At 39.3% G+C, this 26,041-nt stretch overlaps 2 protein-coding genes and 1 pseudogene across 2 annotated transcripts in view; 1 reads left to right on the top strand and 2 right to left on the bottom strand.

The window, feature by feature from the left end:
* The window catches only part of LOC114500711 (general transcription factor II-I-like), a 162,765-nt gene that overhangs the window by 126,297 nt on the left and 10,427 nt on the right, over nt 1-26,041 (bottom strand). The window contains 1 exon segment of the mRNA XM_036020083.1: nt 76-179. Within this exon segment, the coding sequence (XP_035875976.1) occupies nt 76-179 (104 nt within the window).
* Nucleotides 4,969-16,482, top strand: LOC114510478 (condensin complex subunit 2-like). The gene is given in 4 exon segments (XM_036020844.1): nt 4,969-4,972; nt 13,874-15,043; nt 15,045-15,387; nt 15,389-16,482. Coding segments are annotated over 3 exon segments (2,181 nt in total). The 5' UTR covers nt 4,969-4,972; nt 13,874-13,889; the 3' UTR covers nt 16,073-16,482.
* Nucleotides 19,835-21,030, bottom strand: LOC114500635 (annotated as a pseudogene).

The following is a 26,041-nucleotide window of genomic DNA, read 5'->3' as shown; positions in this document are numbered from 1 at the left end:
TACAAACCAATCTCATCCACAAGTCCATATCCATCCAAATATGGGATGTTTGATAGAACTGTAAAGCCGTCTCACCATGGACTCAAGAGCTGACATGAGAAATGTCCCCACCATCCTGTTCTCCGAAGACTCCTCATCCTCAACCGGCAGGCCAGACTTTGCTACTTGGGCCATGATCCCTGTGTAAGAGAAGAAAGAAGAAAGTGAGTGTTTAGAAATCCTCAGTGTCCTGCTAAACATAACGTTATAGGTATGAGGTCCCCCACAGAGTGCTTTAATTAACACTGCATTAAGAGAAAAATATGGCTCAAAAACCAAGTATTATTTGCACAAACACCTATCCTATAAATTAGAGCCTCTATCCTATAACATTCCATTTAGTTTCTTTTTTTTAAGATTCTGTTTATTTATTTCCAGACAGAGGAGAAGGTAAAGAGAAAGAGAGGAAGAGAAACAACAGTGTGTGGGTGCCTCTCACACTCCCCACTGGGAACCTGGCCTGCAACCCAGGCATGTGCCCTGGCTGGGAACCAAATCGGTAACGATTTGGCAGGTCCTCGCTCAATCCACTGGAGCCAGGGATCCACTTAGTTTTATTTCCATAAAATTAGGCCAGCATCATCCCCCCAAATAAATTGCAGAACAAGTTAAAATTTCTCCCAAGTAGAAGGAAGAAGTGATACACTTCACAACCTAGCAATAGTATATCAAAAAACAGCATAGGAAACAGATGCACAATTCCCTTTCTCCCATACACACACTGAATATAGAAACAGTACGTATAGTAAACTGTGGCTGCATGAAGATAATTTCTTCTTTCTTACCAAAAAGGAAATGGTGCCCAGATTTGTGTGGCTCAGTTGACTGGGCACTGTCCTGCAAACCAAAAGGTTGCCAGTTCGATTCCAGCGTGGGCACGTGACTGGGTTGCAGGTTTGGTCCCCTGGCAAGGTCACGTACAAGAGAGAATCCATCGATGTTTCTGTCCCTCTCTTTCTCCCTCCCCCTCTCTAAAGATAAAATAGTTTTTAAAAAATAAAGGAAACGGGTTGCAGGACAAAGTTCATCTAAGACTTCTTTGTAATACAGCATATTACTCTCTTTAAAAAACACTTTCTGATACTTTGGTATCAGCAAAAACCCTCAGCTGAATTTCAAGCACTATAAAAATACAACATATAATCTTTGAATAGCAAGTGTTGGCAAGAATGTGGAAAAACTGGAACCCTGTGCATTGTTGTTAGGAATGTAAAATGATGCACCCACTGTAGAAAACCATATAGCAGTTTCTAAAATAATTAAACAGAATTACCATGATACAGAAATCCCACTTCTGGGTGTATACCCAAAAGAACTAAAAGCAAGGATTCAAACAATATTTGTGTACCCATGTTCATAGACTTATTCACAATAGCCAAAAGATGGGAACAACTCAAATGTCCACTGTCATATAAATGGATAAACAAAGTGTGATGTATGAGGTTTGTCTGGAAAACATCCAGCCGTTGTTAACATAATGAGAACAGTTTGTGAAACATCCATGTAAACTGGAAGCCAAGGAGAGTGGACTGGAATACACATGTGTGAACAATGACGACTTCACTGTACTAATCAGTGGGGGCAGTAGATGCCATTGAGTGAGCATGTGTACTGTGTGGCCATCGCATTCAAAATGACTGAGCAAAGCAGGGCATGGTGGCACGTGCCTATAGTCCCCGCTACTTGGGAGGCGGAGGCAGGAGGACCACTTGAGTCCAGGAGTTCGGGGCTATAGTGTGCTATGCCGATCAAGTGTCCCCACTAAGTTCGGCATCAGTATGGTGACCTCCCAGGAGCAGGGGGCCACCAGGTTGCCTAAGGAGGGGTGAACTGGCCCAGGTAGGAAACAGAGCAAAAGTTAAAAGTCCCCTGCTGATCAAGATGACTGAGCAAGTAGAGCAATGAATCTGCATCAAATTTTGCATCAAGTTCAAACATTGTTCCACAAAAACTATTCAAATGATTCAGAGGGCCACAGCTATGGGCAACTGGTGATGGGCAAGCCTCATTGTGACACTGAGCCCGCTCATGCCTCACATCTCAGGCAGAGTTTTTTGGCCAAAATCAAATCACCAAATCACCCATGTGACTCAGCTCCGCTACAGCCCAGAGATTTCTGGCCTTTCCCACAACTAAAATTATCTTTGAAAGGAAGAGATTTCAGAACCTTGATGAGATTGAGAAAAATATGAAAGTGCAGCTGATGTATTTGGAGAACTGTGTGAGATGCCCAAGGAGCCTACTTTGAAGGGGACTGAGGCATCATTGTCCTACGTACAATGTTTCTTATATCTTCTTCAATATATGTCTCTATGTTTCATATTGCATGGCTGTATACTTTCTGGACAGACCTCATATGCATACACATACATAAACATACATATATACACAATGGAATTCAGCATTAACAAGAAATCAAGTTCTGACATACATGCTATGACATACATGAACCTTGAGAATATTCTATAATAAGAAAATATTATTCTAAGTAAAATAAGCCAGATACAAAAGGATAAATATTATATAATTCCACTCACATAAGACACGAAATTCATAGAGACAGAAAGTAGAAGGGTAATTGCCAAAAACTTAGGGGAGAGAATAATGGGGAGTTATTGTTTAACACACATAGAGTTTTAATCTGGGATTATGAAAAAGTTCCAGGGACAGTGGTAATGGTCACACAACAACGAGAATGCACTAATGCCAGGGAACTATACATTTAAAAATAGTTAAAATGATAAATTTTGCTATGAATATTTTCTCAAAATGTAAAAGCAAAAACACCTCATGAAAATATTCTTAAGGCAAAACCTAAAGCAAATTTTTAAAAACACTCATGCTAAAAAACTGTTTCCCATCAATCAGTGTGCTAAATTAGATGTCTGTTAAAAGTTATCTCTTTCTGCCCTGGCTGGTGTAGATCAGTGGATTGGGTACTGGCCTGTTAACCACAGGGTCACTGGTTCAATTCCCAGTCAGAGCACATGCTTGGGTTGCAGGCCAGGTCCCCAAAGGGGATGTGCAAGAGGCAACCACACATTGATGTTTCTCTCCCTCTCTTTCTCCCTTCCTCTCTCTCTAAAAATAAATAAATAAAATCTTTTGTTAAAGTTATCTCTTTTAATTTTGTTGAATTAATTCTAGTTTTAGCTAGAGATCAAGTAATCAAACGAAAGGATGGCTAAAAAATTAAAGACTGTAAATTTGAATGCAAATTCTAAAAACATACCTATGTATATAATTAATTTACTGAATATCTGGTATCCCTTAACTAAAGCCCCAATATCCCAGAGAACATATGAAAACTACTTTGGTTAAAAATGTACCTAGCCCTGGCTGATGTGGCTCAGTAGACTGAGTTCTGGCCTGTGAACCAAAAGGTTGGCAGTTGGATTCCCAGTCAGGGCACATTCCTGGGTTGTGGGCCAGGTCACCAGGAGGGGGCGAGGGAGAGGCAACCACACAGCGATGTTTCTCTTCCTCTCCTTCACCCTCCCTTCCCCTCTGTCTAAAAATAAATAAAATCTTTAAAATCAAAAAGGACCTAAATCTTTTCCTTACTATTAAATAGGATGATCTGTGGTTACTAAAAACTTACCTCTAGCCCTGGCTGGTGTGGCTAAATGGATTGAGAGCCAGCCTGCGAACCAGAGCGTCGCCAGTTTGATTCCCACTTGGGGCACGTGCCTGGGTTGTGGGCCAGGTCCCCGGTGGGGGGCGAGTGAGAGGCAACTATGCTTGATGTTTCTCTCCCTCTCTTTCTCCCTCCTTTCCCCTGTCTAAAAATAAATAAATAAATAAAATCTTTAAAAAATAAAAAGTAAAAACTTATCTGTAAAAATAAATTTTAAAAATCTTGGGAAAAAACTGTTAAATATCTTCTATCTATTACCACGTAAATTAACTGCTAGACTAGATTTAGGCATCAACAAATAATAAAGTATACATAACTGAGGAAATGAAAGTTGATTAATAAAAATGGTAATAAAACCAACTGACACTTATCACCATATATCTATCTATGAACAAATAGAGGTAATTTTGTTTCTCAAAACAAGATCTCTATTCTGAATGGAGACAGCATCAGGAAAAGCATCAAGCAAGAAAGTAATTAAATCAGAAAACGTTTTCCCTAATTCTTTTCTCTTGGATAAATAAATTTATATTAAAATGTAGCTCGGTCAAGATGGACAACAAATACATACTACTTTTCCACAATCAAAGCATTCGCTTAAAATGCTGTCATTATTTCTGAAAGTTTGTATTTCTTAATGACCTCACTCTCCTTTTAATTCTCCAGCAAAAGAAAAAGTGTTCTCAATTTACAAATGCAGTGACTTATCAAGGTCATATATCCACTATCAGAGCCAGAACATAACACTAGGGCAATTTTACACCTATGTCCACTTCTCACTTTAAAATGTCATAAATCTGATATGATGTCATTCACACTTAATGTTAAGAAACAGGAGACAGCTGCCACACCAATAGTCCCACAGGGGTGCCACAAGCAATGAGAGGTCCTATCCCATTAGCAGAACTTTTCAGGAAGCATCTTCAAAGGCAAGAACCTTGAGGTCACCAAGTTCACTCAGGCTTGACAGAAAACAGCACATTCTGTTTGGGGCTTTCTGCTCTGCAGAAATGGGTAAGTTTGGATCACAACAGCAAATTCGCTGAACTGCTCTTTGCCAGTCCCAAGAGGTTATTTGTTATTTCCCTTTAGTCAAGACTATTCATAAAACATTTTCCCCATGCCCATCATTCACTGACTGCTGCCTCTCTCTCTTCGCCCTTTCCCAAAAAGAAAATACTGCGTCACACAGTGGCGATAACAAACACCAGAGGACATACCAGGCCAGTGATGTAAGCCTCTGAGGCACGAGGCATTGGTCCTCACAGAACCAGCCACCAAGAAAGCCAGTTGTGGGTTACCCAGACTACTAACAAAATCTGCAACTCCAATGGGCGGCACCCAGGCTCCCCTTCTATGAACAGAGAAGCAAGATTAAATCAGCCATTTACTGTGAAAGTTTCTGACCTTTTATGAGCGCCCTCATGTTCAAATGAGTTGGATAGACAAGAAAGAAAGAAACATCTAGTGATTATTCTCCCATGAGAGACCATGAAACAAAAAATTTAAAGGAACTAGAATGGGATATTTAGCTCTGCACTCATAAGTAATGCAAGTAAGCATGATTTGTACCTCTGAACTTCACCAGTTATAGTTCTTTGGAACAAAAAGGAAAGTGACCAAAATGATCATGTACTCCATAAAACATTAAATACAAAAAGGATGACTTGACCTCCTGAAATCTTTTTAAACAGAAATGAAAGAACAATTGAACTGAGACAATTCACATGTTGAAGCCAATGTTAGTTAGATAAGAAAACAACTTTGGTTTCTGCATTTGTAATATAATGTACTTGCTTCCCCCACTGTAGCTGATGCTGCCTTGGGAGAGGAGTGGTGTGGGGAGAAGAGGGCATCTCTCTTTATAAGGAAGAAGGTAATCATCCAAGGCAGAAAATCAGTAGTCAAGGACCAGCAGGAAGGGTGTTCCTCCATGTGTGCTATCCCATATGGTAGCCAATAGCCACATGTAGCTATTTAGACTTGAATTAGTTAAGATTAAATAGAATTTAAAATTCCGTTCCTCAGAAGCACTGGTACGCTTCAAGTGCTCAGCAGCCACATGTGCCTAGTGGTTACTATATTGAGGTTCACAGACAAAGAGCATTTTCATGATCACAAAAACTTTTGGACTGCTATAGAGATTAATCTGTGTTGAATAAATTCTCATGCCCCCTTGAACCACCATGGTGGTAGCTATAGTAGAAGAATGAGTTAACCAAGGGAAAAGAGAGCTTAAGGGAACACGAGCCAGTATACAAAGGTCCATCCAACTCCACATGAGCATTCTTCACTGCCAATCTCCAAAGATTACTGGCACAAGGGTGTCCATATGGAAGCGGGTAGCAAGGTAGATTCCCTGAGAAAAGGAACATAGAAATACAGCCTTGCGATAAGCTAAGGTTAACATGCATGTGAGACATCAGGGACACAGATTCTTAGGATAAATTAATAAAATTCCGAAGAGCCTAACCCACAATGGGTGCAGTGACCTTCCCTCAATGATCATCTAGCACCAAAATGGAATCACACAATTTTCTTAACATCCTCGTAAATAAGTTAGCTTTTGCCTTTTTATTTCCATATTTTATAATTCTTAATACTGAAATATGAAATAAATAGCATGAACATCATTATAAATCTTCATACATAATGCCAAAATTTTTAATAGCTACCAGAAAAGTTTATATATACTAAATAAATCTCACTAACATTTTGAATCTATGACCTAATCACTATGAATACCTCATTACACTAAAATTGTTTAATTTCTCTGCTTACTACAGAAACACTTTTCATAGTTTCCATATTTCTTCTTGGGTGACTCATCATGTAAGCCATACTAAATTGATGTCTGCTAATAACTACATATTTGCATAAATGGTCAAAAATTTTCTATTCCAGTCTGTTCTTTTAATTCTGGTAATCATTATGTAGATGCAGGTTCTTAATTATGCAGCTTCTCTATTACGTTTATTTTAATTCTGTATTTGGAAATGCAATATTTTTGTCTCAATTTTTCATTTAACCACATTTATGTCATTCTTTGTTCATTCTTTCTTGCATCTTAGACTTTTCTTCTGCTTGAAGTTAAATCCCTTTCTTATGGCAAACTGTTATTTACTAAAATTTTCCTTATTTTTGAAAGATATTTTCATTGAAATAGAAATCTAGGTTGACAATAACTTTTAAGATTTTATTTATTATGTTTAGAGAGAGGGGAAGGGAGGCAGAGAGGGACAGAGACATCAATAGGTTGCCTCGGTTTCCTCTCACATGAAGCCCCCCACCAGGGACCTGGCCCACAATGCAGGCATGTGTCCTAATCAGGAACCAAACAGACAGGGTATCTTTCGGACTGCGGAAACAATGCCCAAGCCACTGAGCCACACCAGTCACGGTTACAAGTAGTTTCTTTCAGCACATGGAGGTTATTCCATTATCTTTTGGCTTCCACTGTTGCTATTCAGAACTCATCTGTAGTCTACTTTGAAGGTAATCCCCCCCCCACCCCAACCCCCGTTTTTAAAAATGTTTTCTTTGTCTTTGGTTTTCTAATTTCATTGTGTGTCTAGATACAGACTTCTTTTTATCCAGTATGTCTGTCATTCTCTGGGCTTCTTGACTAAGGATTACTAACATGCAGTTGTGGCAAATTCTCAAGGATTGACTCTTCAGGTACTATCTCACCCCCTTTTCTATCTCCTATCCTACTGAGACTCAGATTAACTCCATGTTAGTCCTTAAATCTCTTGTATAGTCCTCTCTCTGAACTAAACTCTACCTTATCTTCTAACTTATCTTCTAGGTCACTAGTTCTTCACCTCTGCTTATTCTGTTATTAAAACCACCTACCGAACTTTTACTCCATTTATAACTTCCATTTCTAGAATTTCTATTTGTTGCTATGTCACATTTTATCATTTCCTACTCCTTGAAGAATTTCTAGCTTGACAAATGTCTTTAAACATAATAGGGATAATTGTTTCATAGTCTCTAATAACTTAAAAATCTCAAGTTTTGTAGGTATATTTCTGTTGTTTCAGGTGGTTCTTGCTCATACTCATGATACTCGATCCCATGTATTCCCGATTATCTTTTACTATGTCCTGACAACTTTACATTAATAAATTATTTTAAATTTGAGACCCATTATGAAGGTAGTTTCCTCCAGGTACCTGGAAATACTACCTGCCTGGCATCACCATAATCCCAGTTCAAGGCTTCAGGCTCCTTGGACTACCAAGAAGATGTTAACCCAGACCGCAAATAGGGATGTAAGCTGGTTTACTTCTCAAGTGCCTTTTTTGCACTTCCAGCTTAATGAGAAGAGTCTCCAATATAACCCCTGAATTTTGTGCAGGTTTTCAACTTTGATTTCTTTTTTCTTTTTTTAAGTAGTGTGCTATTTTGTCATTAACCAGAACATTTTATTTTTATTTATTTGTTTGTTTTAGAGAGAGGGAAACATCAATTTGTTATTCCATTTACTCATTCATTGGTTGATTCTTGTATGTACCCTGACCAGGGATCAAACCCACAACCTTGGCTTATTGGGATGATGCTCTAACCAACTGAGCCATCCAGGCAGGGCTGAACTTTGATTCCTGAGCCTCTCATGTCACAAGGTCTGCAAACCACAAGTCAATTTGGTGATACTAGCAAACACCCACAGGGCAAAGGTAATTCTAAATTCTCATATTGGAGTTCCCATTTTCTTTTTAATATTAGCCTTTTCACATTACCCCTCCAAATTCCTCTCTACCTTATCAACTTTTTGGTATTTTTACCAACATTTGGCTTTATAATTTTACAACATTCTTCTGAGTTCCACCAACTCCAGGAACCACACCTTACAATGACCTTCATTCTCAAGAACAAGGTATGAATTAGCCAGGTTATGAGGCTACAAATTCTCAATTCAAGCCATATCAGGTAAGGAAGGGAATTTTTATTTTTATTTTTAAGTATTCAGTCTAAAGGTTGCACTGACTCTACACACAGCTAACCCTATCTCTACTCCCTACCTGTGGGCCTGCCTCACTTGAGCAGATGAGATGGGTTTCTGCCCAGAAACAGAAGCGACAGCCACAAACATCTTCAAGTTGACCGCACACCTGTACTGTAACCCCAGACACAACAGACTATTGTATCTTCCTCCTACTCTCTCCACAAAAGTTTTAGGAGTTTGTGTCACAAGCTTATCATAACCAAGCCTATTGTAGCTAGAACCACATGAAATAGGAACACAGGCAGCTACTCACAAGGCAAAACAGGACCCTCAGTGGAGAAAGGCATGAGAAAAGCACACCAGGAACACAAACTACATCAGGTACCTGAGTCGTCTTCTTTCAATTTCCTTCATCCTTCCATTCTGAGTTTTTATCTTTTGTGTCCCTAATGTGATTTTAATCCTCCTTTATGAGTTTCAAAGATGAACTAATTGGCCTGTCCCTGTTTCACTTCCTTACCTTTTATCCTTGTCAGCTATTGTTTCATAGATACCTGCATGGACTTCTTTTATCTTTCTCAAAACAGACTCCAGCCACTCTTTAAAACCTTCTTGTGTTTCTGGTTGGAGATCCATTTCAGGGATTAGGCTTCACTGTGTCCTTACTGGTCTGTTCTACCTCAACATATGCCAATCACTAATTGCACATAATTTTTTCATTTGCCCATATTTCTGCTTTGAATTTACTGATCCTTGTTGTTAATACTGAACAGCAGAATAACAAAAATTAAAGTGAGCCAAAGAGCTCTTGAAGATGTTCACACACATTATCATCATTCTTAACAAAAAAACTGGTGTTGCTCTGAATATTTTTATTATGTCGATCTCTAAAATATCACTAAATTTTCAACACACATCTGCTTCAAATTAAGTTTTAGGTCAGATTGGTAAGTGAGGGAGGTACCATAACCCTGATCTGTTGTTTTTTTTTTTTTTTAATTACATTCATACCTTTTCTTCCTTGTGCTATTATGCTGTTTTCAACAAAAATGTTCCCATTTCAAACTTACAATGTACAATCTAATCAAGAAGAAAATGTAAGATTTTTTTAAAGATTTTATTTATTTGTTTTTAGAGAGGGATGGGAGGGAGAAAGAGAGAGAGAGAGAAACATCAATGTGCAGTTGCTGGGGGTCATGGCCTGCAACCCAGGCATATACCCTGACTGGGAATCGAACCTGTGACACTTAAGATATTTTAGTGCAACCATTTTGTTGTATTATTTTATAAATAAGCCCAACCTAGAAAGATTAGCTATCTTACTAAGGTCACCCAGTTAATTTTATAACAAAGGACTAGAATCCATATCTCCAAATTCCAAATTACCTCTTTCATGCACAATACTAATCAAAGATGGGTTAAAAAACAAACAAACCAAGGTAAATAATTTTATAGTACATAGGCTGTAACACTAGGCAATCTTTATGAGACAGTAAACTAATTGTCCCTCATTGCAAACAAACTGAAGCTAAAATATATCTTTTTTGTTCATGATACAAAGATTATGGATGAGTTGAGGAGTACCTGATTTATATCAACACCAGTCACGTTCTACAAAGAAAATAAAGGATTTGGCTCAAAGATAAACATGTGAATGTGTTACAGAACAACTGTCTAATGAACACGTAACATATCACAAAACATTGCTGACAGGCACAAACAGACAAACTTATTCCCTTTAACAGATAAACAGTGTGAGAGTTGGGTTTAAATGACAGTTTTGGCCCTGGATGGTGTAGCTCAGTGGATTGAGTGCAGGCTATGAACCAAAGGGTTCGATTCCCAGTCAGGGTACATGCCTGGGTTATAGGCCAGGTCCCCAGAGGGAGCGTGTGAGAAGCAACCACACACTGATGTTTCTTTCCCTCTCTTTCTCTCTCCCTTCCTCTCTCTCTAAAAACAAACAAACAAACAAAACAAAAAATAAAAAATAATAACAGTTTGACTTAGTAACATAAAATTCAAGATCCCAGACTCACTCTCAGCTAAAAGGAAATGAATCTGAATTGATCAAGGCACCAGGACCATTATTTTATTTTCTTCAGAAAAACTTATTTTCACAATTTTCTGCAGAGTGCTAAAGTTATCTGTTATTTTTCCTTAGAATCTACCCTGTACATTTACAAAAGTATGATGAAAAAAACCTCAAGATTGCAAAAATCACTATGTATGGTACCAGGTGGATACTGAAAATATTAGAACACTTTGAAGGTATATGAATGTTTAACCACCTGAAACTAATACAAAATAATACTGAATGTAAACTGTAATTAAAACATTTGTAATGAAAAAGTAAAAATAAAAAATGAAGATTTCAAAAATCAGTACTTTTCCTAACTCAATGTTTGTACTACAGCTATCAGCACTAAACTCCAGATACTTGGATCAACTAAAACTGAGAAAATCTTCAAAATAAGCTAAAATACCTACCACTAGGATATTACTCATCAAAGGCTACAGACAGTGTTAAAGAAAGGTAATGGTACTCAATTCTATGATTATTCGACAGGCTTAAGACGAGGAGGAGGATACTTTTAACAGGAAAATCTTCCATCCAAACTTAAGTTTTTGACCTTTACTCCAAAAACTGCAGTGACTTTCCTCTGCTGTGGATGGTCTTTCTCTGGGCCAGATTTTAAAACGAGCTATCTCTGCCTTGTTTTTTCAGTCTTCCAGTTGTGTCCATTGTTTGAGACATAGTCTCAGGTTATTTTGTGTATATGAGGTAAAACTCAAATTTACCAATTCATTTTATTAAAAGCTAGTAAAGCCAAGTTTCAACAAAATTAATGACTACAGGCTCCAGCACAGTCTTAAATACTTGTATATACACTAAGAGAAACATCTTCAGTGAGAAGTATAATGTAACTTCAAGTATCATCTAATTCTAAAGGAAGTGAAATCTCAAACTTTAGAAAACAAATCTACTTATAAAATAATTTCTTCAAAACAAGTACTAAGCCCCGGCTGGTATGGCTCAGTGGATTGAGTGCCTGTCTACAAACCACAGAGTCGCTGGTTTGATTCCCAGTCAGGGCACATGCCTGGGTTGCAGGCCAGAGCCCCAGTAGGGGGTGTGTGAGAGGGAACCACACATTGATGTTTCTCTCCCTCTCTTTCTCCCTCCCTTCCCCCTCTCTGAAAATAACATAAATAAAATCTTAAAAAAAAAACAGTACTAAGAATAGGTTACAATTCATCATCTAAATTGTTACAAACTGTCGTATGTTGATGTCTAAAATAAATGAAAAGGATCTAATACTTGAATCAGCTGACTTCATCCTAAATAAGACTCAGTCGCATTAATATTATCTATATTATCATGCAATACTATATTATGGCAATCTTTTAAGAGTCATCTTTCTACCTCTGAAATTAATCATACTTAAACAACTCCATGTTCAACCTATAATTACTGCATACCAAAAGCTAATCTGTTCTTCAGAAGAGAAAACTTATCCCTAAAATGTCAGTATACATTTAGTATAATCGGTTCAGATTTTGAGACAGAATTTACAACTGTCATAAATTTTTCAACATACTACCATTTGTTCTAATTATGTCCATTTAGTAGCTACCTCAGAAAGCATGTTCAAGCTAATTCATTGACCATATTTATGGTTATTAATGATCATCATCTGTCTTCTGAATGACACCAAAGAAATTAACTTAGTATCTTGGTGTGTTTGTTTATTAAAAGAGTGGCATTTACCTGACACAATTTACCAAGTACACCTTTTTTCCACATAAAAACATAACTTTGGTAACTTGGACATATGGTGTAAATTGCCCAAGACCACAAAATTATTAAATAGTATCTAATCCAGATCTGACTGTTCTTAATTCCCCATGTTCCTTCAAACCACATCACTCACTGTAAAATTTAATCTAATTCTTAACAGTTTTCATATTCAAATCTCAGAAAAACATCACCATTTCAGGACTTAGACAACAACTATAAAGGAATTGTGAAGTCCATGCACTATCCTAAAAATTAAAAACAAAAAAATACCCAGCCTCAGAGATTCCTTGATTCCAAAAAAAAGGTATTTTCATTATCCCAAAGTATTGCCACACAAAATACTCATCAACAAAGGAAAACAAGGCACACACCATCTTAACCAGGTGATCAAAGTTAACACCAGTCCCAGGACAAACATCGTGTCCAACCCAACAGAACACAATAAGAACACTGTGATATTCCTACCCAAAATGCATTGGACAAACCCAAGTTTATAAAATGACTGCCCTGTAGTCTTCAGATAGGTCAAGGGCATGAAACTCAAAGACTGAGAAACTATTATAAAGTGAAGTATATCAGACAAGACAACTGGGTGAAAATGTAATCCTGGATTAGACCCTTGTGCTATAAAGTGACATTTAGCAAAACTGAATGGGGTTTCTGTGTGGGGAATTTTGTTTGTTCTTGAAACTACAGTTGATTCTTTAGCAACACGGGGTTTGAAGTGCACAAGTCTACTTATACAAAAAAAAACTTTTTAAAGATTTTACTGATTTTTAGAGAAAGAGGAATGGAAGGATAAAGCGGAGAAACTTTGAAGAGTGAGGGAAGAAACACTGATCAGTTGGTTACCTCTCGCATGGCCCAAACCCAGGCATGTGCCCTGACCAGGAACTGAACTAGTGACCTTTCGTTTCATGGGACAACACCGAACCCACTGAGCCACACTGGCCAGGGCCATATTTTTTCAATAAATTCATACAATACTGTAAATGTATGTTGTCTTCCTTATGATATTCTTAACATTTCCTTTTCTCTAGCTTACTTTATAATAATCCAGTATATAACATACAAAATGTGTCTTAATTGACTATGTTATAAGTAAGGTTTCCGTTCAACAGTAGGCTATCTGTAGTTAAGTTTTGGTAGGGAGTCGAAAGTTATAAGGAGATTTTCAACTGCCAATATCAACACACCCCTAACCTCCATGTGACACAAGGGTCAACTGTATTTTGTGAGATTAAAAGTGTGTCAAAAGTGTGTAGCTCAGGTGGTTAGACCCTCATCAGGATGTGTCAGGGTTGCAGGTTCAACGTGCAGTCATGGGACATACAAGAAGCAACCAAGGAAGGCACAGAGACGTAGAACAACAAAGCAATGTTTTTTTTTCTCTCTCTGTCCCTCCTCCCCCTTCCTCTTTCTCTCTAAAATCAATAACTTTTAGAGAGGCGACTGGAAAGATGGAACTTCCGTGCTCAGAGACCCGTGGACACCCTCTCAGTGCCTCACCATCAAAACGGGTGTTCTCAATTCCTCCACCTAAGAAGGCGCCTCTCAACACTCCTGGCACCCCGGTTCTTGAAGACTTCCCTCAGAACGATGATGAAAAGGAGCGTCTGCAAAGAAGGCGATCCCGGGCTTTTGACCTGCAGTTCAGCACAGACTCACCCCGTCTGCTGGCCTCCCCCTCCAGTCGGAATATTGACTTTTCAGCTACAACTCCGAAATTTACAAACACACAGATTACAGAGCATTATTCCACCTGTATCAAACTATCCACTGAAAATAAAATCACTACCAAGAATGCTTTTGGCTTGCACTTGATTGATTTCATGTCAGAGATTCTTAAACAGAAAGACACTGAACTGACCAACTTTAAAGTGGCTGCAGGCACTCTGGATGCCAGCACCAAGATCTACGCTGTGCATGTGGATGCTGTCCATGCTGATGTGTACAGAGTTCTTGGGGGGGTGGGCAAAGAAGCACCATCTCCGGAAGAGTCAGAAAGCCATGATGCAGATGGAAGTGCGACTGAAACAGGAACAACTAAAAAGGCTCCAAAGCCCAAGAAGAAGCACTCACACAAAACCATTGAGCAGAATATAAGCAACCTCAACGTCTCTGAGGCAGATCGAAGTGTGAGACTGATCCCGTTTCAGAAGACAGCAGCCTCGTTTGATGAGTGCAGCACAGCAGGGATATTCCTCTCCACCCTCCACTGTCATGACTATAGAAGCGAGCTGCTTTTTCCTTCTGATGTCCAGACCCTCTCCAGTGGAGGACCTCCTGAAATGCCAGATTTAGGTTGTGTAGAAATGACAGATTTAAAAGCACTCTTGCAGCAGTGTGCAGAAGACCGCCAGATCTGCCCTTCCCTGGCCGGGTTCCAATTCACTAAATGGGACAGTGAAACACACAATGAGTCTGTGTCAGCCATGGTGGACAAGTTCAAGAAGAATGATCAGGTATTTGACATCAATGCTGAGGAAGAGGACAGTGATGGTGGGAACTTCCCCAGTGGGCCTCTGGAGGACGACTTTGATGCCAACGACGAACTGGACCACACCATTTGTGAGGATCAGGCAGAGTTAAGGAGCTGGAGGGAGCCCTGCCAGTCAGAGCTGCCAGAAAGAAATGATTCCCCTCAGGGATGGAGACATTAGTACCATGTGCCCTCTTCTATCCATGAAACCTGGAGAATATTCCTATTTTAGTCCACGCACCATGTCGATTTGGGCTGGACCAGAGCACTGGCGCTTCAGACCCCGACTGAAACAAGATGCTGCCTTGAAATCAGAGAATAGAAAGAGCACAAAGAAAGAATTTGAAATTGACTTTGACGATGACATCGACTTTGATGTGTATTTTGGAGAAGCAAAGGCTGCTACTATCCTGACCAAGTCTACTTTGGAGAACCAGACCTGGAGAGCTACCACTCTTCCTACAGATTTCCACTATTGAGACTGATAATCTGGTTCAGCTGCACCTCAAACCAGGCACCAAGATCCTTACAGTAGCCCATGGCCAGAGAGCAGGGACCGAACATTATGAAGAAATTGGAGACTACGACTATAATAACCCTAATGATACATCCAACTTCTGCCCTGGATTACAGGCTGCTAACAGTGATTATGAAGAATCAGGTGACTTATTTGAGGGACCATTTGGGACCTCTGACCTCTCAGCTTATCCTTGCCATTCACCTAAGACAACACAAGAGAACGATGACTCGCCTGACACCCATGGATCAGACATCACTCGATGTGGGGAATCAAACCTGGTAGCTGGGCCTAAAAAGGTAAATAAAATTGAAATTCATTATGCCAAGACTGCCAAAAAGATGGACATGAAGAAGTTGAAGCAGAGCATGTGGAGTTTGCTGACAGACTCTTCCACACAAGTGGATGCGGAGGCAAAGCACCACAGTGAGACTGGACAAAAGGGGGATCTGGCAGAGGTGACTGATGGGAAGATGCTGAGCAAGCTCACCTGGGACCTGCAGAAGCGCCTGCTGCCCGTCATGGCTCAGAACCTCTCTGTACCCCTGGCCTTTGCCTGTCTCCTACATTTAACCAATGAAAAGAATCTAAAGCTGGAAGGAACGGAGGATCTTTCTGATGTTCTTGTGAAGCAAGGGGCTTGAGTTCACCAGAAGTCAGCAGGATGGGGTTCATCACTCCAGTGATCAGGACGTTGCAACTTGGGGGCTACAACATGGGGCTCATGGCAAGGCTGTAGCCAGCTTCCAAGGGACCCATTCATCTGCTGTTCTTTCCTTCTCCCTTCACAGTCTATGCAACCAACACCTGGGAGTTCACCCTTGACAAGAGCTTTCTGCCTTGTAACCATCTAGGCAGGAGGAGAGGGTGAGGGTGCAGTTCTGGTGATGAAAAGTTGTATCCACTGTCTGTATCCATGTATAGTTTTAGTCTCCTAAGTTGATCTGCTGTTCTCCACACCTTTTTTACCCTTGTAGAAAATTATTTTCCAGTAGGCATATTGGTCCTTTACCAGCTACTTAATTCATTGTACATAAAATACACCATGTGCACTTATAAATGTATGTATAATACTTAAAAATAAAAATCTGTGTTCTGGCCAAAAAAATAAAATAAAATAAAATAAATAATTTTTTAAAATAAGTGTTTCACATTAATTTTGAAAGCAAGTTAAAATATCTCCTACTTTTGCCTTATTTCTCTTTCTGCTTTTGCTGTCAACAAGTGTTCTGAATATCAGAACTGGGAGAAGAACTAAGGACAGTAAAAAGTAAGTTGCTGATTACAATTCTAGCTAAAAAAAAACTAGAAATGGGCTATTTTTCTCTTTTTTTTTTGCATTTTAAGAAGGGAATGATTGGAAATTCATACAGGTAAATATGTCCAAAAGTATAAACGATCTAAAGGATATTAAATAAAACTCAACAGGCTATACATCAACCAGTAAATTAGGTCATTCAATTTGGAAAGTATTTGTTATTGACTATAAGCCGAGTTGGGGGGGAACCAAGGGGGGAGAACCCTCTCATCCCAGCACTAACACAATGACTTGCACACAATAAGCACTCAGGACACAAATGCTGAATTCCAGAATAAATTCTAGGCACCAGGTTGATCCTCCCCACGCCAACACTAGAATTTAGTCCCAGTGCCACCAAACAGATTAGATTGTCATACCACCCCGAATGAGCCCGATCTCGTCTGATATCGGAAAATAGATCAGATCACAGGCTATAATATAGAAATCATGCCCTGGCTGGTGTGGCTCAGTGGATTGAATGCCGACCTGCAAATCGAAGGGTTGCCAGTTTGATCCCCAGTCAGGGCACATGCCTGAGTTGTGGGCCAGGTCCTTAGCAGGGTGTGTGTGAGAGACAACCACACATTGATGTTTCTCTCCTTCTTTCTCCTTCCCTTCCCCTCTCTCTAAAAACAAACAAATAAAATATTTACATGAAAAAAATTGACCTCAGGTAATTTTACCCGATTTTCAACCTTGTACCTATCTTGTTTATTAAGAGTTAAAATTAGCCCTCACTGGTGTGCTTCAGTTGCTTGGGCATTATCTCACAAAGCAAAAGGCTGCTGGTTCAATTCTCAGTCAGGTCACATGCCCAAGTTGTGGCCCGGTCCATGGTTGCGGCATGTGCAAGAAGCAACAGATCCGTTTTTCTCACGCATGGATGTTTCTCTCCCTCTCTTTCTCCCTTCATTCCCCTCTCTTTAAGATGAAATAAAATCTTTTTTTAGTTAAAATTCATAAAGGCAATGCTCCTTGAATTTATCTAGTCAGTATCATTATCTATACATAAACAGTATCAGACTGGAAACTAGTATAACATGGCAGTTAAGAGCTCAGAATCCAACTGCCTATATTTATATTAAAACTATGCCTCACTATGTTTTTTTGGGATTAGTGAGCATCTCAAAACCTCATTTTCCTCAACTTTAAAATAGTAATCCTAACAGTGCCTACTTTAGGACACAGGATTGCTATAAGCATTAAATGAAGAATGAATGCAGCACAACAGTAAACTAATTATAAGCTCTCAAAAAATGTTACTAGTCGTTATTGGTATTGCTATTTAATTTTCACACCAACTCCCACTTTTGACATGTCCTCCAGTAGAGAGTTTGCTACTTTTAAAGTGATAATTTGCAATTATTGGACTAGTTTAAAATCAGTCCTTATAATGAGGAGAGACTTCTACAAGATGCCTTTCAGTACTGCACTGCACTCCCCTCACAATCCTCTTCTCCAAACTAAACATGGCCAGTTCGCCACTTGCTTTACCTGGAACATTATTTCCAAAACATTTCACAGCTGCAACAGCCTCAAAATATTCCCTATTTTGTCCAGACAATGTCCAGAAGTGGACATGACATTTTGGATACGATCAGTTCATCAGAAGCTACACTAGGACTTGTAACTCCCAGAATTTCCTTCTTCCTATTTACACACACAAAAAAAATTTTAATTCACATTTCTTTAAGATTTTATTTATTTTCTTTTGAGAGAGAGGGGAAAGGAAGAAGAAAGAGAAGGAGAGAAACATCAATGTGTGGTTGTCTCTTGTGCGCCCCTCTCTGGGGACCTGGCCTACAACCCAGGCTTGTGCCCTGACTGGGAATCAAACTAGCAACCCTTTGGTTCACAGGCCCATGCTCAATCCACGGAGCTACACCAGCCAGGGCTAATTCACATTTCTAAGAGCATGTATCCATAGGCTCAACAGGTCCCCCTTCCAAAGGGAAACAAATTAGGCTGGTGTTTTATTCAGATGTTCCATTTTATATATAGTTAATAACAGCCCTGGCTGCTGTGGCTCAGTGGATTAAGCATCAACCTGCAAACCAAAAGGCTGTGCCTGGGTTGCAGGCCAGGTCCCCAATAGGGGGCACTCCAGAGGCAACCGATCCATGTTTCTCCTGAACACTGGTGTTTCTCTCCCTCTCTCCCTCCTTTCCTGTCTTTCTAAAAAAATAAATAAATAAAACCTTTTAAAATAAAGGAAATTTTAATTTACTATAAAACTACTAAGGCCCATGTATGTAAATGCAATCAAAACACACACAGTAATCCTCTGATGTATGGGATCTATATAATCAGAAATCATAGGCTATTTAACCACAGCTCATTTTAACCAATTCTTCACTACTCTCTGCTTCTACAATTACAACATAATCTTTTACAGAGTGCTTTTAAAAAATTGTTTCCTACGTCGTACTATAAAAACAAAAACTTCAAAAATCACAATGAGGATTAAAATGGAAATCCTGACAAATCCTACAACATGGATGAACCTTGAGAACATTATGCTAAGTGAAATAAATGTAAAGATTTTACATACTACTGAGAGTTGTTCAGATCCATCCAAATTCTTCCACCTGAAGAAAAGCATTAAGGAAAAGACAATGACCCAGCAATTCCACTCCTAAATATATACACAAAAAAATCTGAAAACAAGGATTGAAAATATACTTGTACACCAATGTTCATAGATGTAATATTCATAATAGCCAAAAAGTAGAAACAACCAAAATGCCCATCAACAGAGGAATGGATAAATAAAATGTGGTATATCATACAAAGGAACCTTATTCAGTTATAAAAAGGAATGATGTTCCAATACATGCAACAATACAAATGAACCTTCAGAACAATATACTAATGAAGCCAGACACAAAATGACAAATAACGTATGATTCCACTTACACGAAACATCTCTAACAGGCAAATTTACAAAGACAGAAAATAGACAAGAGGTTACCAGGGACTAGGGGGAGAGGGAGGAATGGAGATTTATTGCTGCATTCGTACAGAGTTTCCATTTGGGGCGATAAAACTGTAGATGTAGCTGTGATGTTGGGCACGTTGAGTGTGTGTATAACAGATTCTCAAGAAGCCCCGTTTTATTACAAGGAGGATACAAATCCCTTTCCTCACAGGGAAAAGTACTGTTTCCCTTCTCCTAGATGATAGCCAGGCCTCTTCCACTGTCCCCACCTTTGTCTTCTACAGGTACTTTCCACATCATTAAGATATTTGTAGAGATTGCTGATGTGTCTGTTAAAGTTGTGTAGGTTATCAGTGAACATCAGATTTCCAACCATTTTCTTCTCTTAGATACAACGCTGCAATTCATTCCCCTTCCAGCCTTGAAGCTATCTGGGGCCCTTGTTTAATTCTTTGGGTTGCTTTTCAAAATTTTCCAGGATCCCAATGTTATCATACACCCTGAACATGGATGGCCCTCTACTCATTCCAATGATCAACCACTTTGGGCAGCGGGTGGGTGAGCCTTACATGTAACAATCCAGAAACACCAAGAGAGAAGCTTCTCCATGCCAGGGCACCCAACTCCACAGGCACCTTCCTGAACCCCCAGCAAGGCTCCCTGCCACTGTTGTCTCCCCTTCAACAGCCCATCACTCTGGTACAGAGTGCTGGCCAGAGGAGACCTTCAAGGAGATGATAGGAACCAACCACGCTGGCCTCATATAGGTGCCAAGTGGACAACCCATCTTGGACTTCACCCAGGTAGCTCTAGCTGTGATGGTTTTAACAATGTGAATGTAATCAATGCCATTAAATTAAAAACGTTAAAAAATGGTTAAAACTGCACATAAGGAAGAAAAAGGGTAAGTTGAAGAAACGGGGCTAATAAATCTTTTACCCCTTGCCCTGGCTAGCATAGCTCAGTGGATTGAGCACGGGCTGCGAACCAAAGTGTTGCAGGTTTGATTCGCAGTCAGGGAACATGCCTGGGTTGCAGGCCACAGGCCCAGCAACCGCACATTGATGTTTCTCTCTCTCTCTTTCTCCCTCCCTTCTCTCTGTAAAAATAAATAAATAAAATCTTTAAAAAAATTTTTTTTAAATCTTTTACCCCTCTAATCAAGCTTAAACAAATTCCAGTACTTCAGTCAATTTCTCTGCTCTTTCTTCATGTGTAAAGTGGGTAGAAATACACTGGGATGGTGAAAAATAGAGTTATAGTTCTGAGTATGTGAGTTTATTCTTGTACTATATTTATTATTATATTACTCATTTATATTATTTGTCTTATTATTGTTATTATTTTGTTGTATCCTTACTCATGATTTCTCTTTCAGGTAATGATGGCTGGTAATTTACCTACTTTGCCCATCCCTATAACCTTGCTGTCATCCTCCCCTGTCAAATTATCATGTCACAACTAAAATAATTTAACCTAAATGTTGTAAAGTCTGAAGCCAAGACCAATTATTAATTTTATAGTTCAGCTTCAATACCTCATTTTCTTTCTTTTAAAGATTTTATGTATTTATTTTTAGAGACAGGGGAAGGAAGGGAGAAAGAGGGTAAGAGAAACATCAATGTCTGGCTGCCTCTCAGGAGGCCCCTACTGGGGACCTGGCGCACAACCTAAGTATGTGCCCTTACTGGGAATTGAACTAGGAACACTTTGGTTCACAGACCAGCACTCAATCCACTGAACTACAACACCCAGGGCTTCAATACCTCATTTTCTTAAACCACTTTTGCTCTGAAAACCCAATCTACACAAAAGTCTACTCACATTTATGTTGCAGTCAGTAACAAGAGCTTCATCAAAATATTACAATGCAGAAACAAAGTCTTTTCTCAGCTTTCATCAATCAAACTGTCAATTTCTAGTAAAAACATTTAAGTGAGTGGGTCTTGGCCACAAATCAGATAGCTAAGGCTTTTTTTATTTATAAAATTTTATTTATTTATTTTTAGAGAGAGGGGAAGGGAAGGAGAAAGGGAGGGAGAGAAACACCAATGTGTGGGTGCCTCCCACACACCCTGTACTGGGGTCCTGGCCTGAAACCCACACATGTGCCCTGATTGGGGATCGAACCAGAGACCCTTTGCTTTGCAGGCTGGCACTCAATCCACTGAACCACACCAGCCACAGTGCTTTTCTTATCTCCTTTAACTGCCCTATAAAAGCAATGAAACTGCAACTACATTCAATTCCTTTACTAGTTTCTACCTCATATACTGTATTTCAGCATCCCCATTGGGAAATAAGGCACTACCTCCAAAACTTACAGGAGTTGAAGACAGAATATAGGTGAATTTATCTATTTGTTCTTTTCTTTAAGATTTTATTTTTTATTTTAGAGAGAAGGGAATGGAGGGAGAAAGAGAGGGAGAGAAACATCAATGAGAGAGAGAAACATCGATCAGTTGCCTCTTGAATGCACCCCAGTAGGGACCGAAACTGCAACCCAGGCATATGCCCTGACCAGGAATTGAAATGGGAACCTTTCACTTTGTACGACAATGCCCAACCAAGCCACACCAGTCTGGCCCATCTATGTGCTATGTAACCAGTTCCAGAGGCTAGCTATTTCAATTGTAAGTTCACTATTTGCAAGATAGACATTAGTCTCCATAATACATTATACACATACATTAGAAATGGCATACTCCTCAGCTGTAAAAAAAAGAAGAAAGTTTTACCCTTTGTGACAGCATGGATGGACCTAGAGTACATACGCTAAGTGAACTAAGCCAGTCAGAGAAATACAAATACTGCATGATTCACTCGTATGTGGAATCTGATGAACAAACTGAACGAACAAGCAAAATACCTAGAGAGTAGGATGACAGCTATGGGGGTGGGTTGGAAGGAACAAGGACTCATGGACATAGACAACAGTGTGGTGATTGCAGGGGGGAGCGGGCTATAAGTGGGATAAATAATAATGGGAATAAAGACAACAAATAAACTTAAAACAAACAAACAAAAAGCCCTGGCTGGTACAGTTCAGTGGATTGAGTGCTAGCCTGCGAAACCAAAGGGTCGCTGGTTCGATTTCCAGTCAGGGCACATGCCTGGGTCCCCAGTGTGGGGTATGTGGGAGGTGTCCACACTGATGTTTCTCTCCCTTCCTCTCTCTCTAAAAATGAAACAAATAAAATCTTTTAAAAAATACAATAAAGAAAAGAAATAAATGTAGAGGTTCTGTCTACAAACCAGGGCTCATTTTAACCAGATACCCACCCTAAATAAGACCTCTTCACTACTCTCTGCTTCTATAATTATACTATAATATAATCGTATACAATTCTTGCCAAGGGAAAAATATCATTTCCTTTGCCATATTACAAAAACAAAAACAATTTAACAATCACAAGGAGAAAAATCCCAGGATGAACAAGTCTTGGTCCTCCCAGACTTTACATTCTCCAAAGTTTCTGGAGATTAACTTTGTAGTCAAAACTGCAAAATTTTCATTTCCTTGGAAAATTCAACTTCTCAAAAGTATTAAACAGTATTTTTATGGCTAGTATTTATTGAATGCTTACTGTATGCCAGATACCATCCTAAGCACTTTAACTCATTCTATCTTCAAAACCCTGAAAGAGAAACAGATTCTATTATCATCACCCCACCTTTAAAAGAGGGAAACTAAGACACAAAGATGGAAAGTGAACTGCCAAGGTAACGTCATTAGGAAGCAGCAAGAACCAGGCTTTGAATCCTGGTAGTCTGACTTCAGAACTTACATCTATATTCACTAAATGATATTCCCTCTCTCAGTTATGAATTCATTTTGCCACGCAAGTTATACACTTTTTAAATAAACCAATACCTTAAAACTCCTCTATAGTTTTAATCTTACAACTAAATCCTCCATCAACTCTTGACAATCCATGACTACATTAAACTTTCTCTCACTCTTCTACTAGACCAACGTGGGAAATAGCAGAGTAGTAAGTAGTTTCAGAAACAACCATGGAATACAAGGATGATACAAACAGAGAGAAAAAAGGAAAAAATAAAAAAACACCTGCAGTGATAAGCGTTCCAGTAAAGGACAAAACAGAAGGAAAATGGGAAAGGCAGAAAGGGGAAAAAAATGGAGAATGAATATCAAGATAATAACCTCAGCACTTCTGATTTATCCACGTAATTTTTTTCAGGCTACATACATCCTCTAGAATACTAACTGTTAATGTTATTGCCCCAGGCAGGTAGCCTCAGCTATACTTTCGTTAATCCAATAATCAAATATTATTCTTCAAATGCTTTGCTGCCATTTTAAGCCCACTGAATACAATGAATTTCAACTCTATAATTATCATGAACTGATTAATTGAATTTCTTATGTTCTTTCAGTTAGTAACAATGAATAACCTTAACCCAAATAAATGTATACAAGTTTTGAAGAAAAATGTTATGATCTTTAGTAGATTGCTATTAGTAAAATTCTTGACAATTATCTCTCAGTAAATTGCCTCTAATGCATTTCTGAAAAGTGAAATACCATTCTCAGAATAATACTTCTCAAAAAACTCTTCAAAAAAATGCTTTCCCCTAGACATATATAAAAATTACTTGATCAGCATCTGCAGAGCCCAAAGGTTAAGACAATTTCACGTTAATTATAACCACAACCCTTAAGAAGAGGACTGCAATATTTAAAACTCATGTTGTCTTTGTTTGAAGTTTTATTTATTTCTAGAGAGAGGGAAAGAGAGGGAGAGAAACATCAATGTGAGGTTGCCTCTTGTGCGCCCCCTACCAGAGGTGGGAGGCCCAGCATGCAACCCAGGAATCTGCCCTGACTGGTAATCAAACCAGCCACCCTGTGGTTCACAGGCCTGAGTTCAATCCATTCAGCTACACCAGCCAGGGCAAAAACTCACATTTTCAATAAAGAATAAAACAATGGTAGAACTGAAATGAAATGCAATGTAAACAGCTAGTCACCAGTAATCAGAGAAAAAGTTAAGTCTTTAGTAGGTTTTCAGTGTTTTATTTACTGTTCCTTTACATAACAACAACCTGGGTTAGGAAGCTTGTCTTCTATATTTTATGTTTTGGAACACACCATCAAGCTAAAAATCATCAGAAATGATAGACCCTAATTGTAAACCAATTCCATTCCTCCTAGTGAAAGATTTTCTTAGGCTCCTCCAAGGAATAAATGCTAATCAGCCACAAAATTAGGCAGTGTAGAGCTTTATTGGGGTTTGCATGCCCAGGTGAGATTTCCCGGTCCGCAGGGAGGGGGGTCAAGAAAGCTACTTGGAGCAGGGAAAATGGCGGGTTTTATTTTGGGTTGGCTCTCCGTGGGAGCTGGCGATTGGTCCCTTGTGAACAAAATGGCAACATATCATTGATGGTTTCCCGTGCGCCCTGGTGTGACGTCAGCCATCCCTTACGGGTTACAATTCAGCCGCCATTTTTATTGTAGTCCAGCCGTCATTTTGTCCTCCCCTGCCCAGCCTGACACCTACCTAATGTGGCATTACTTTCCCCATTAAGAAATTCACTATATAAAAAAAACCTTTCTCAACAAGACTTGTGCCACAATGAAAACAACCCAAAGCCTATATTTTAATGCCAGACCATATAGTCATATTCTTAAAACTAAGCCAAATCCTGGGAGGTCTAAGCAGCTGAGGGAGGAGGGGCAGGAGCTCTAGCTGCTCTGCCAGCCTTAGCCTGGCCCAACCTATCTCAGTCCCAAGCTCTAGCCCTATGACCCCACCTGTTCCAGTGCCCAGGCTTTGTACTCCGAGGTGGGGATGGGATGACCTTTAGGCATCTCTGGAAAGAGATAAATGCCTGTGCTGTGAATAAATTAACTAAATGAGTAAGCGTGAATTATTGGATTCCTAATTTTATTATGTATTTAAATATCCTGGGCTCTTTTTTAAAATGGAGACATTTTATTTTTAAAACATTTAATTTTGTAATCATTGGTAATAAATGTTGCATCCAGCAAATGCAAGAACAAATGTCGGAGACTTTCAGGGTATCAAAGATGTTGCTTTATTGGCCAAGTTTAACCTGCACAGGGGCGAACTCTCAAAGTGTCCAGAGACACGGTACGCACACGGGCTGCAGAACAGAGTTGCGCCGAGCGCTCACATCTAGGTCCTTATATAGGGGTTTTGGCGCGAGCAAGCAAGCAAGCGTTTCACAGAAGCTGATGTAGCAGTTAGCTATTTGCTTACAGAGACCGTGCGCGGGAATTTCAAACCAGGCATTCTTGCATAAGGCAGGAAGGCAGGATGTTTATTCAGTAACCTAGTAATCTCCTGGCTCTAGCTAGCTAGGTTCCTATTTTCTCATGGTCTAAGT

Source organism: Phyllostomus discolor, chromosome 3, assembly GCF_004126475.2.
Source record: "Phyllostomus discolor isolate MPI-MPIP mPhyDis1 chromosome 3, mPhyDis1.pri.v3, whole genome shotgun sequence".
NCBI classification, from domain to species: Eukaryota; Metazoa; Chordata; class Mammalia; order Chiroptera; family Phyllostomidae; genus Phyllostomus; species Phyllostomus discolor.
This window is presented reverse-complemented; position numbering and strand designations above follow the sequence as displayed.